The sequence below is a fragment of the Grus americana genome, chromosome 2 (assembly GCF_028858705.1).
Source record: "Grus americana isolate bGruAme1 chromosome 2, bGruAme1.mat, whole genome shotgun sequence".
In the NCBI taxonomy this organism is placed as follows: domain Eukaryota; kingdom Metazoa; phylum Chordata; class Aves; order Gruiformes; family Gruidae; genus Grus; species Grus americana.
Genome location: NC_072853.1, coordinates 119,138,645 through 119,151,677, shown reverse-complemented (window position 1 = coordinate 119,151,677; position 13,033 = coordinate 119,138,645). Strand labels below are relative to the sequence as shown.

The 13,033-nt window shown below is 36.4% G+C and overlaps 1 protein-coding gene across 5 annotated transcripts in view; it reads left to right on the top strand.

Annotated features, from left to right (window-relative positions):
• The window catches only part of FBXL2 (F-box and leucine rich repeat protein 2), a 67,173-nt gene that overhangs the window by 2,576 nt on the left and 51,564 nt on the right, over positions 1-13,033 (top strand). For all 5 annotated transcript variants that reach the window (XM_054815277.1, XM_054815278.1, XM_054815280.1 and 2 more), the window contains exon 2: positions 11,630-11,691. In XM_054815277.1, coding sequence (XP_054671252.1) covers positions 11,630-11,691 — 62 coding nt within the window. The remainder of the gene's footprint in view (positions 1-11,629; positions 11,692-13,033) is intronic.

The window sequence follows — 13,033 nt, the reverse complement described above, 5'->3', positions numbered from 1 at the left end:
TACCAGATAAGCCTTACTGCTGTGCAGATTCTTGCATTGGGCAGCTCCTTAGTTACACTTGACAGCTGATAAGAAAAAAATGAAATAGCGGTTTTTTTTCTCTTTTCATATATTTCAGATGTTCTATTCACTGAATGCCTATACTTGAATTGCCTTCTGTTTTAGGGTTAGTCCTGTTTAGGTTGTTCTTTCCCTCTTAATTCTTAATAGCTGCAGAGTATAAAATTCAGGAATGGTGAAGAAGGAATTAATTTTGACCAATTGACACCAGACCTTTTAGTATAGGGAAAATCAATGTTCCCACAAATCAGAAGGACCATTAGGTTATTGCTTGTTTATTTTGACAAGTGACTGGAATGTTTAGCCATCTTAGTCAAAATTAGGGGTAACATGGGGCTAGCAGGTGTGGAAAGTTTAAAATAAAAGTCAGATTTTCACTGAAGCATGGCAACTTTAGGTTAGTGTAGAAAAGTAGTACTAATCTTGGCACTGTGACAATATCGATCTGAATGCCAGCAGAAGGCTACACATTAACAGTACTTCAGCTGTTTTGTCAATTAGAAATCAGAATAACCGCACTGATTTCATATAAATTGTCATCAACTTGTGTAATAGTTCTGGTAGTGTTCCTACTGAATCAGAAATACACATAAACGGGATATGCTCAGTAGAACAAAACCAGATGAAATTGTAAAAACAAAGAGTTCTCCCTCGCAGTTCAGACAGTAGCCTGCAGCTAGTTTAGACAATAGCCATAACATGCATTTGCATTCTTTCTAATAACCTTTTTAGGAAGGTGATCTGTATACTCTGTAGATTTTCTTTTTTCCTCTTTATGTTTTAGCACAATGCAAAACCTGTTACAATTTTTGATCATAATTGAGCTGGGTATTTTGGCTGACTTGATTTGAATGTAATAGGGTTGGAGTCCAGCTGTCTGAGCTTTTGAAGAACAGCTTTCTCATTTAAACTTTTAACATGGGGTGGGATACTTTAATTGTTTGTAAAGCTTCTGAGAAGGAAGATTGCAAACACAGAGTAACTTCTAAATGGTGAGAGTCGGATTTGCATTCTTAAAAATGCAGGAAGTCTTTATCCATTGTTACAACAGAAAAAGGTACACGAGGCATTAAAGGAGTATAATGATGGACTTAAAATTTGCAGCATACTGGTATCTCCTCTGTCAGTTCCATGTTTATTTTTCAGGATCAAGAAATTACTTACATGTCTCGATCAAAGCTTAAACCAGTTGTTCTTGAGCTTGAAGATTTCTTTTTTTTACTAGTAGTTTGTGAAGATCAAACTTTTCCCTCAGACTAATTTTCAAAAAATGCACAGTGCTTCGAACATTTGAAAATCGTGTATATAGTGTGATTCTACAAGACTGCATGGAAACAAATGGGTCATTTTTGTCATGAGATTAATTTTGAGTACAGTCCCTGCAAATGATGTTGTAGTAGGAAGCTGCCTTAGATACTGTTTCAGTATTTCTGCGTAGATTCTCCAAGTTAGGTAATTCCCCTTTGATCATTCAAGTTTCTTAGGTGTTTTGAACTTAGGCTTTTGCAAATAGCATTTGAATGTCTGACACTTAAGGAGGGATTTGTTATTTACCTGCTCAAGAAGAAGAAAGCACAGAATCTGTAAATTGCATAATTTTGACGATTCCAGTGTGCTCCTTCTCCCCCCCCCCCCCCCCCCGAAAAAAAACCCCAACCCCAAACCAACCAAAAACCCAACAAAAAACCCAAGCAAAACTACAATATGAATTTAAGCCCTTAAATGGACTAAAATAATTTCAGTTGAGTACAGAGAGATAATGGAAATGCAACAATAGTTGCATTGTTTAAAATACAAGGGCACCTCAGCTGAGATAATCAACTACAGCCAATCTCTTGACTCATTCCCTCTGGGTTGTTATCTTTGCCTTGGAGGAACCACTGCACTCATACTACAGGAGGACTGGAACTGGAAATGTGTCCTTTTCTGGGCCTGCACATTTATGACTACATGGAACCACAAGCTGCTGCTGTGTAGCCCACAAGAAAGTACTTAAAATTTGGTATCAAGCCCTTAAAATACTGGTTGTATTTCATGGTATACTCTCTTTTTCTATCCTAGTGTTTTCCGGTGTTCTCCTTCAGGCAGAAGGAAATAGTAAACTCTGTTTTCATTGGATTTGATTACTGTTCAACTGGTTAACCAGTATGTTCTGTAAATTTAAATCAATAAGGAGACATCATCAAACCTGCATAAATGTGAAACTCTACCAGTATGTCAAGTTTGTCTGTCTTTGGAGGTTGAAATTGAGGTCAGAGCTTCACAGAGGAAAGGCATTTCCATATCATGACTTGATGTTATGTAGTAGTTATCTAAATATTAAGGGGCAAAATGTCTGAGTGTGCTTGTAGTCCTCAAAATGATCTATAATCTACTTAAGCAGAGGTATCAAGGTTAATTTCATTTCTGCATAAATTCAAGAACCATGAATTTTGGCAAATACTAACAATTAAGTGAGTGTCCAGTTTTTCTTCTAAATCTCAACCTCTTACCTTTCTTGGAACAGTTTGAAAAAGATGTTTTGGAACAGCTACTATGATGCTGTTTCCTTTGAAGTCAGTTATAATTGCTGCTTGTAATCATGAAGAGGTACCTAATTTTGTCTCTTATAAGTGAAAACTTTTATTAATTATACACTACATATATGGTGTGTGCAGCCGCAACACAGATTTTTGTCATCTTTTTTTTCTGGTTCATACTCTAGGGAGGTTGCCTTGCAGAGAAGGCTTGTTCTTCTTAATAAAGGTTTCACACTCTCAGTACTAGGAAAACCATCAGTTTTGACATAGTGTTTATGATGCAGATAAAGCACTGCTTTGAAATGGCTTTGTAGAAGCTACAGAGTCATTTCTGTAATGAGCTATACCTTTCAAGTCTGAAATATATTGTTGAAGAGCAGTTTTGTTGGAGGGGAAACATTAGTACTCAGAATCTTTGTTTCACAGGTGCTTAGGAGAAAGGATTCTGCTTCAACCATGCAGTCAGGACTTAAGCTATAATTTCATTTACAGTCTAAGTACAGTAAGAAAAAGAATTGCCTTTCTGGATGTCAGATTGCGTGGCTAGAGGGAGGACTGTGTCAGTCCAAACTAGAATGGTTGCAAACTCCTGGGGAAATGAACCTGCAGAAGAATCTCCATGTGCGTGCTCTGGGAGGATTTCAGGTCTCCATTGTCATGCCATCAGTGTGTTAGTTTGTTTGCTGTTATTGGAGACTGGGAATAAGACTTAGCCGTATGTATGGGAGTAAAAACAACTATATGCAGAAGTGATGATTCAGAGGAGGAGTTTTGAAAAGTGTACTCCTAAGGGCTCTGATGAATCTGTGATGTGGATTTAATTTGGATGGCTGAGACTGAATGGCTGTCCCTAATCAAATATTGCTGCATTAAAACAAACAGACACCAACTTTTCTCTCAGCCTCATTTTTCAGGAACATATCATGCTCTGAATGTCTGACAGCTTGTATTATATAGCATTATTCTACAAAACTACATGAAACCAAATGGATTATTTTTGTGATGAAACAAGTTGTAATTTGAACACACAGTCCCTGCGAATGTTGTGATGGAAGCTGCCATAGAATCTATTCCAGTATTTCTGCTTAGAGTCTCAAAGTTATTTGAGTCGTCCAAGTGTATGTTACCTTTCTCAGGTGTTTTGAACTTAGGCTTTTGCAAATAGCATTTGAGTCTCTGCTTAATGCTTAAGGAGGGATTTGTTATTTACCTGTTCAAGAAAAAGAAAGCACAGAATATATACGATGCATAATCTACCCTTGCGTTGGGCTACAGTCAACAACTGCTTCATCTGTTTGATTTTAATTTTCTGCCACAGGTCTGTTGATCTCCAAGCCTGTAAAGTAGATGATATCAGTTTCCCCATGTTCCATATTAAAGTGATTTGTAGATTTGACTGTTAATTGGATCCTTTATTTTGGTTTTAAGGAATAATGTCTAAATGCTTCATCATGTACTGTTTTGATTCGGAAGTACATAATCTTAGAAGAGGAATGATGGATAAATATCTGAAGAAGGAAACAGTCAAATTTTTTTAAAAAGAAAACAGTCTGAAGAAAAGATTTACCAATCAGTATATGACTAACAGATGATGAGGATAAAACTTTGTCAAACCTGTTTTTTCAGCTGTCTCTTTATGCACGTTTACATAATATACAGGGATGCAATTAACAGCTTTTTCCAAATTTTTTAGTGTCTAAACAGTAGTTGTTGCATTTTTCTTTATTCCCCCCACCCCAAGCTGAACTGGTCTCTATTCATGAGAGATTAGGTAAGAGGTTTGTTTTTCCATGTGGTTCAGGTTTGTTTTGCCATCTCTAGTGGTGGTTAGAACAAGACTTTTTAAAAGACAAAGTGTGAACTAGGTGGATCATAACCTGAATGGAGGGTTAGTTTTCCATGGAGCTTTCATCTCAGAGTAACAAGGGAAGCAGAACTTGCAAAACTTTTTTGCAATTAATAGTGTAATGCCTGTTTCTTTTGGTTAGGTATTGAATTGAACCTAATGTTTTCTGTCATGTAGGCTACCAAACATCAGTTACATGTGAGTATTGATAAAATGCTATCTTTTAACTGAATTTTAGACCTGCAAGTAATTAGATCAATCACTAATTCTTCAAAACATTGGATTTCCCTTTCATAATTTTTAACCACCTAAAGTAGGAACTGTCACACTCGAGTCAGTCTGAAATGTTGACGTGGTACAGAAAAACTTATGCAACTTGGAGTTTCTGCTGTGCCTCTGTTGTTTGTATCAGAATTTTCACCTTAAATAACAGTGCTGGTAAGACAGCAGTATGTGAAAGTATACTTAATATGTGGGGCTCTTTGGTCACTTTGTAGGAGACAAGGTTAAATTTTGCATTAAAGGATTGTCAGCTCAGCTAACAGGTCAAGCTAACCTGTTAGGCCTTAATACTTGGCTGCTTGCTGTAATTAAGCCATACTCTTGAAAAGGCTTGATTGGTGATTTCCAAATATGTTGTTGGCAGTAGGTGACTGCCTTTCTGAAAAAACACACAAGAAAGGGTGATGTGACCTATCTGGTCTGCTGAGAATGAGCTGGTGTGCTCGAGACAGCAGGCAAGGCAACCTCCAAGCACCTCCTGCTCCACACTAAGAGGCAGTTGAGTTGGAACGGCCAAAGGCCTGGAGATAGAGTTGTGCAGCTACGGACATCGGCTCTGAAGTTCACAAATGACCTTAGTCCGTCGCCTGGTGAGAACAGGGCCTTGCAGAGCCAGATGATGTCCTCTAGTAAAACGTGAATGATGTGGTAGGAATACCAGTGCTGGCAAAACAAGAATGATGGCTCTTCTGGAAGAAAACCAAAGTGGGCAGTGTGGCCAGCTGCTTCTGCCTGACAGGTTTTATTATATTGGACAGCACTTACTCTGGGGAAACTTTAAAAGCAATATGGCTCTTATAGGCAGCCCTAAGTCGGTGAAAGGCATTATGGAAAGACAGAGAGATCTTCCCAGATGTATTTGATCTTGTTTCGTGAAGGTGAGCCTTTAAGATGACCAACACAGTAAGAAAAAAAGGCTTTCATATGAGACGTTAGTTGCTTTTATCAGTCAGTTTGTCACAATGCTGAAAGAGAAAAGACCAGCACAAAAGATCCAGTGGGTGTCTGGCAGTGAGGAGGAAGTTACAACCCTACTGAAGACAAGCCCTGGGATCTGGTAGAGGATGTCCAAGGTAAAAAGAGGTTAGCTGCCGTGAAAGACCAGGATGGCTGGGAATTTAAAGTGCACAATGTCAAAGCCTGAGACAGAGCACAGTAAGCAGCTGGAGCATAGGAGTGAGAGCCTGGAGGGCAGATAGTGTCAACGTGTTGAAATAAAAGACTTTGACAGTCTGTCTCTGCTATAGACGAGCTTGATTCAAGTTGGGATCGCCTTTCAAGGTTCAGTTTGATGTGTCGTAATTTTATCAATTATACAGAAAGCTTTACCATGGATTCTAATTTAACACCAGCCCTGTGCCATCAGCTGTTGTGTCTTCGATATCACTTACTTCAGTTCTGTTGGCAATGCATATTGGTTTGCCTGTCTAACACTCCTTTTGTTGCCTAGATACGGTTACATTTTGCTACTTGCATGGTGTTAAATGATTCTGCCTGTTTAATGCATTAATTGTACATTTCTGGAGGAAGCGCCAGCTAGCAGCCATTCTCTGATGATTAGAGAGCACTCTATAGCATAACATGTGAGCTAATATGAAATTTATTGTAAAGGAAGATTGTTTTCCCTTTTCTTCCTCATCCATTTTTCTGCTGTATTTAAATATAGAGATTTTTAGGATACCATTCATTACTTTGGTGTGCTTGTGAACTGCTCTGGGTAGCAAAGCTGATCTGCTGGCTTTCCTGACACTATAGCAAGAGGCTATTTCAGTAGCATGGTGGGTTTTGTGTTTGCTAACAAAGACTTGCACATCAGGGAAACTAAATAAAACTTTAATTTTATTTTGTCAGGATTTTCCTTTAAAACATCTTGTTCTTACAATGCCTATTACTGCATAAATAATCCTAAATAGGTACTATTCTTGCCAGTGAAAACCTGAAAGACTTGATGCTTTTTACATATGGCAATATTTACAAATTAACTAGGAAGTTTGCTCTGTCAACCACAGGAGAAGGGAAGTGCATGGATTTAATTCTAAACTACTGTCTCCTTTGGTGACAATGACCAAATGTTGGGTTTTATTCCTGACTTAATAAATAATTCAGCCTTGTTTTCCGTATATATTTGTCTTCTCTTTTTGCTGATGTTCTTTGGGGTCTCTCAGACTTCATCTTCCCTTTTTCCCAAATCTACATTTTCACATAATTACTTGTTTTAGCACACTGCTAAGCAAGGCTAATTTTGAGAGTCTGTTTTTTAATAACTTTTGATTTGAAAAGTTGACAAGTTGAAAGTCCATATCTAATCTGATCTCAGTGGAAATTAGATACATAAATATCTCTGTGGAACTGAGCCATAATGGCTGAACTGCTAACAAAACTATTTCATCTGTAAAGAAGATAGCCCTCAACAGAGGACTGAACAACAACCAAAATTGCATCATTAAAAAAACATAAGGACTATCAACAAAATTAGTAGTATAACCTTATTTTGATCTTCAAATACTAGTTGAGGGAAATTTCTAAATGTTTTAAATAACATGATAAACTAGCATGAATATTCCTTTGTTTCTTTGTAGATAAAAACGAACTTTTTTGAGCATATTACAGTTCTTCACCAGACTGGGTACAAAACCACAAATGTGCAACTCTATCAGAAAAAAATTCTTCAACTCAGTAATTCTAGTGAAAATAGGAGAGCTTTATCACTAACTTTTAGACCAGAAGAGAATAATATGTGGTGTTTTTAATGGTGGCAAGCTAACTGTGGTGTACCAAGAAGTTATATTCTAGGACTAGTGGCAATTAGCATGTTTAATAATATGGAAGGAGAAGCAAAATGGGGAGATTATTCTTTTTGGATTTGACAGATTTGCACAAGGGATACTTTATTTATACAATAAAGGGATAAAAAAATTATAGTTACTGAAGAACTTTACTGTAAGCAGGTATCAGGTCTTTTTTTAAGGAAATACTCCCTTTTTAGCTCATTATAACCAGTCTTTCAAAAGTACAATGAAGATACCACCAAGAGAGGTCAGTTAAGGAATATAAGAAATGGCTCAAGATTCAAGTAATAAGTAATTACAGATTTCTCTTGTGGGTTTTGTTTGTTCTTGCAATTCCCTTAAGAATGTAGAGAGTTTTTGTATATTTTCTTATGTTTACAGGAAATTTAGAGCTGGTTTTAGAGTAACATTTATTACATATGTTCAATCTCACCTATCATCTTTCCTTGTGCACAGATTTGTCTGTTGTATTTTGGGTTTTTATATAGGTAAAACTGCACTTTTCTAGAGTTTGAGATACCCTGTCATTAACACAGTCAAACTTGCTACCAAATGCAAAAGCAAAGAAAGAAGAAATATTCTTTCTACATCCATGGTATTCTTAATTATTATTTTGTATTATTGTATACAAGTATTTTGAGGGCATGTCATTGTCAGTACTATCTGTAACTGAAGAAAAATGTATTTGACAAGATTATTAGAATATTTTCACAGCAGTTTTTACAGTGGTTTGTTTTTTTTTTTTATAAATACACACAGAAAACTAGAAGTTATGTGATAAATATAAAATAAAAATAAGAACGGCACTGTTTACATTAGAGAGGTGATACATAAATGTACTCAAGGTATTTATTTCATTAAAGAAAGTTTTAGATTATCAGGAGATGTTCAAAGAATAAATATATTATCCTGTTTGCACCTTCCCTCTTTTCTCTCTGCTTGCACACATTCAAAATCACGTTACAGATGTTCAGCTAGAAGATGACTACCCCAGTTATCCCATGCCTGTTCTTAATTTGAAGGAAAACTAGCATTGAAGAGCCTTTAAAGAAGTCCCTCTCTTCTGAGATGCAAATACAATATGATTCTAGAGGCTAATATACTTTTTTCAGAGTAAAAGAGTACTTTAAAGAGACACTTTCATTTTTCTAAATATTCTTATTTCATAAGGACAATATTATATGATAACTATAGCTAATGCATACAAGAACACATAGAACTTACTGTTTGAGAGAAAACAGCTTTGAATTTGTGGCTTCATCTGTGACTTGTTTAGCAGGTGTGGTACCTTGTGTGTCTGGGCAAGTCCACACTTCTCATAGTAGTAAAAGCTCCATTTTTTTTGGTTTTAACTGGGATTCCTAGATGCAACCATATTGGTCCTATCTGCTGTCATGTATTCAAAATAGTTTGTCTGTCCAACTTTAACTTAAAAATCTCACGTAAACATAGAGAGATTATAAACCCTTTTCCCGTAAGAGTTGCCAGTTTGATTGTAAGTTTAGATTTTTCAGCTTGGCCTCAGTAGAAAATACTTACTATTCCCAAAAGTCTGTGCTATGATTTGTAGTGATTTGGCTTTTTAATGCAGGAGTTGGTGAGTAGTTGGAAATACTCAAAAATCTTGAGCACGTGTTGTAGCTGTTAGTAAGGTATGAGCAAATTGCTATTTAATACAAACTTAACTGTTATGTCACCTTCATGCAGTGAGCATATATCCATGTTACTGTACATCCGGGAATCTGCAGTGTGAAGAAAAAGTGGATGATAACAGATTTTGTACTGGCAAAGAGATGGCACACATGTAAACTAGTAGCAGTCTGCAAATATATGTTTAAAAATATGTATTTATGCATATAAGTGGGAAGTGCATTCTAGATGATGTAACTTTTGAGGAATTATCTGCAGCTATGGAATAATTAAGATGAAAGAGGATTTTTAGTGTTTTGTGATACTGAATATTCAGATTCTGGACCAGAATTATGAGATCTATCTTCACTCGTCTGTTTTACCACAGACCTTGTGTGCTTTCATGGAGTTAACTCCTTTTTTTGCAACTTAAATTTTTTTTAACCTGTAATGCACAAGAATATTTCCTCACTTTGTTCTTTAGTGATCTTAAGTTCTATGAGGATGGCATATATGTCTCCTTTTGAATGAGTGCTGCGATAAACACAATTAGGCCTGTGTTTTGACTGTTCTAAAAAATTATACCAATATATACTATTGTTTTCAGACTATAAGCTGCAAACTGTGAATAGCATATAATATTAAAATGGCATACATGCAGATAATTCATAAATCTATCAATTGCCAAGCTCAGAAGCAGTCAACCAGTTCTAAAACAGTTTTGATGTACATAGTGTAGTTCAGTGTAAAGGCTGAAAATACCAACAGCAATGGGTATTGGATGTAAAGCGGAGAAAGAGCAAACCTGAACCTGCGGTCAGCCATGTGGAACTGCTTAAAGGCAAGAATATCTCTCTTTTGAAGGAACTAGAGTTGTCCTATTGAAATATATATTCATAGGTGGTTTATGCTTTGAATGTCTACAGTCAGTAGTCTGTGAATAATTGTGCTGCTCCAGTTGCAGGAAAAGGAAGTTTGATTAAACTTGTTGGTCCTATTGAAAGTTGACAGTTTTATTGTTCTTAGATGTGTGGGTAACCATGCACAGAGGTAGTGGGTGAAGAAAGTGGCTTTTGCTGTTGTGTCAAAATTAAGAAGCAATAGTATGCAGTTAGACTTCAAATCAGCCTAGGATGTACTGAAAGAGAAAAAAGGTTCTTGACAGCAGCCAGAATGAAATACAATTTTTCTAATCCTTCAGTATTTTTCAGGGAGATATTTTCAGAATTCCCAGATGTGTACTTTCTGCTGTCTCCCTTTCTTTATGAAGACAGAGCCAAGTGTATATTCAGCTTTTTTTTCAGAACCATGTCTTGCTGAGTTGCTTTCCCCTGCCCCGCCAACCCCCCAACCCCAAGAAGCAAAGGAAATGGTGACCAAGTATGTGATATGTGTTGATGGTGGGATTGACAATGGGTAAATACCCTGATACTTGAGTCAGGAACAGCATATTCTTAGTGAAGGACAGGAAAGATTTCTTCCAGTTGTTTTTCATGTTTCTCTTTTGTGAGGCTTTCATATTTACCTTTTAGCATTCAGAAAACTCTGCTATTCTGGATCTCTCTAGCTTTTGCTTCTGGTAAAGTGGACAGTAAATGGACTCCATAAACGTCTTCTCTTTAGAGGGGAAGTAATTGCTTGGTGACTTTGACTTCCTCCAGTCTACGCTATGGTTCTTTAAATTCTGATTCACCTTCTGTTTTATTTACCTCTGTGTTCCTCTGGCAAAATTTCTCAAACCTAAATATTTACACTAAGTTGTGAGTCTGGTCAATATCTCCTGTTTAACTGTTGACTGATTCTTTTCTCCTTTTGCAGAAACGTTTTCCTATATAAACTTATTATTCGCTGCTTTTTCCCTTGGGCATTTTCTTTCAGTCTCTCTACTTTCTTTTTCTTAGGAGATATGTTAGTTATATGAGTTCTGGGTGAGAGGCATTTTTAGTTTTTCTTGTAGCATTTCTTGCAGTGCTTTCCTTGCTTATATAGTTGCTGTGATGTCTGTGGCAATAAATTCTTTAAATCTTTGGATTATTATAGTTTATCCATCTTCACTTACCTGGACCTGAGAATTTACATTGTAGACAGTGAAGGAAGAGACCTAAATAACTGGAAAGTGTCCAGTTTGTTTTCTGTAATGGGGCAGTTTTAGGACTGTGCAACTAGTGCATGTTTGTATGTGTCTTTCTATTGCTAGAAGCCTAAAATACTTCTTTGTAGAGTGTAAGTGTGGCTTCTGATTGCTTGTTTAATGATTATTAAGTTGCTCCACAATTTTTGTGCAGCTAAATCTTAGCAGTAGGGAAGTGCAGGTATATGCGTGGGTGTGGCCCTGTTGTGTATATTGAAATAATTTTATTGTATCACCAAATAATACGTTGTAATGTGAAAACATTAGCAGTAATTTAAAAGAATTAAGCATCTAAGTAGAAGATGAAAAAACTCTCTAAAAGCTGTTTTTCCAGTCGGTCTTTTTAAATGACTTTTTTTCTTTCTGTTTCCAGGTTTTCTCAAATAATGATGAAGCCCTTATTAACAAAAAACTACCCAAAGAACTTCTGTTAAGGTAATTCTACATAATGTGTTAAGGAGTAAAAACCTGAGGATCGTATATTGCTTATGTGGCTTACAGGCTATCAAGTGGTGTTCATTCTTTCTTAAATTTGTCTTGAAATAAACAGTAGCATATCTGATTGAATTCTTGAACTTGTCTTTTAGTTGGTCTAGATTTGTTCTAATGTGTTCAAGTTATACTATTCCATGGAAGATGTCATTTAATAGTGATCTTTCCCTTGCATATCAGAAAAAGAAGTGAAATAAAATGTCCAAAAAGCTTTGGTGTACGGAATGGTCAGCTCTTCCACACTGCACAATGTTTTATCTTTCTGAAGAGCCTGTAATCCTTTCTCTAATGTAGTTCATGCTCTTTGTGTCATGAACTTTGTTATAAGAAAATAAAATATAAATTCAACTTCAAAGCTTTCAAAAAGTCACTGCAGTGAAAAGCACTGCCTGTTACCTTTATTGCCAGTCTATGTAGAACCAACAGAATTTCTTACTGTAATCATTTGGCTAGTAATAAATTTCATCAACTTGCTGGTGTGTGAGTAGATCACCTTTGCAGGAGTTAACTACACCACCAAGATGAGTAAATTCAGCCCATGGTTGAGATGCTTATGGATGTCGTCTTGCTCTCATCTTGTTGAAAGTTATTTCAAGCAAAGTGTAAACTGCCAAATGTGGAGATACTGCATGACTGGATGTGACCACTTCAGAGCTGGAACTGAACCAGCTCAGCAATGTCTTCTACACCTGCATATTGGTTTTGTTCCATCCCACTCTGGGGCAAGGGGGAAGGTGTTCACTTATAATGGTGCAATTACAGTTTTTAGTGATGACGTTATTAAAATTGAGCTGATGATTTCTTCTTAATACACTAAAGAGATGTTTGGTTTAGCTTGTATGTATGTTATTGTTTACTATTTGATTTCAAGTGGGAGAATGTCTCAATCAGTGTTTTGCATCTTGTGTCTGAAGAAAGCGCTCTTAAAACATTATGACTTCTTTTAGTGTCTGTACTCTCACGATGCTCTCTTGGTGGTATTAAAGAAGCAGTCTGTTGTTAAAGGAGTCGAATTTTAAAAGGATTTTAATTTTTTTTGAGAAGTAATAATTCCATATGATGTCAGTGTTGTAAATTAGACTTATAGAACTGTTTAGAAAATGTGTTTGAGACACGCGTCGCTGAATGCTGCCCTGAACAGAAATTCTAATATCTTCGCTTTGTTGCACTCAATGCCACACATGAACCACAAGATAAGTCAATTTAATATGCTGCATCCTTAGCAAAGAATCATAATCTGCAAGCACTTTCTTTTCTAGCAGTACGACTCTCCAAATCACTGTGG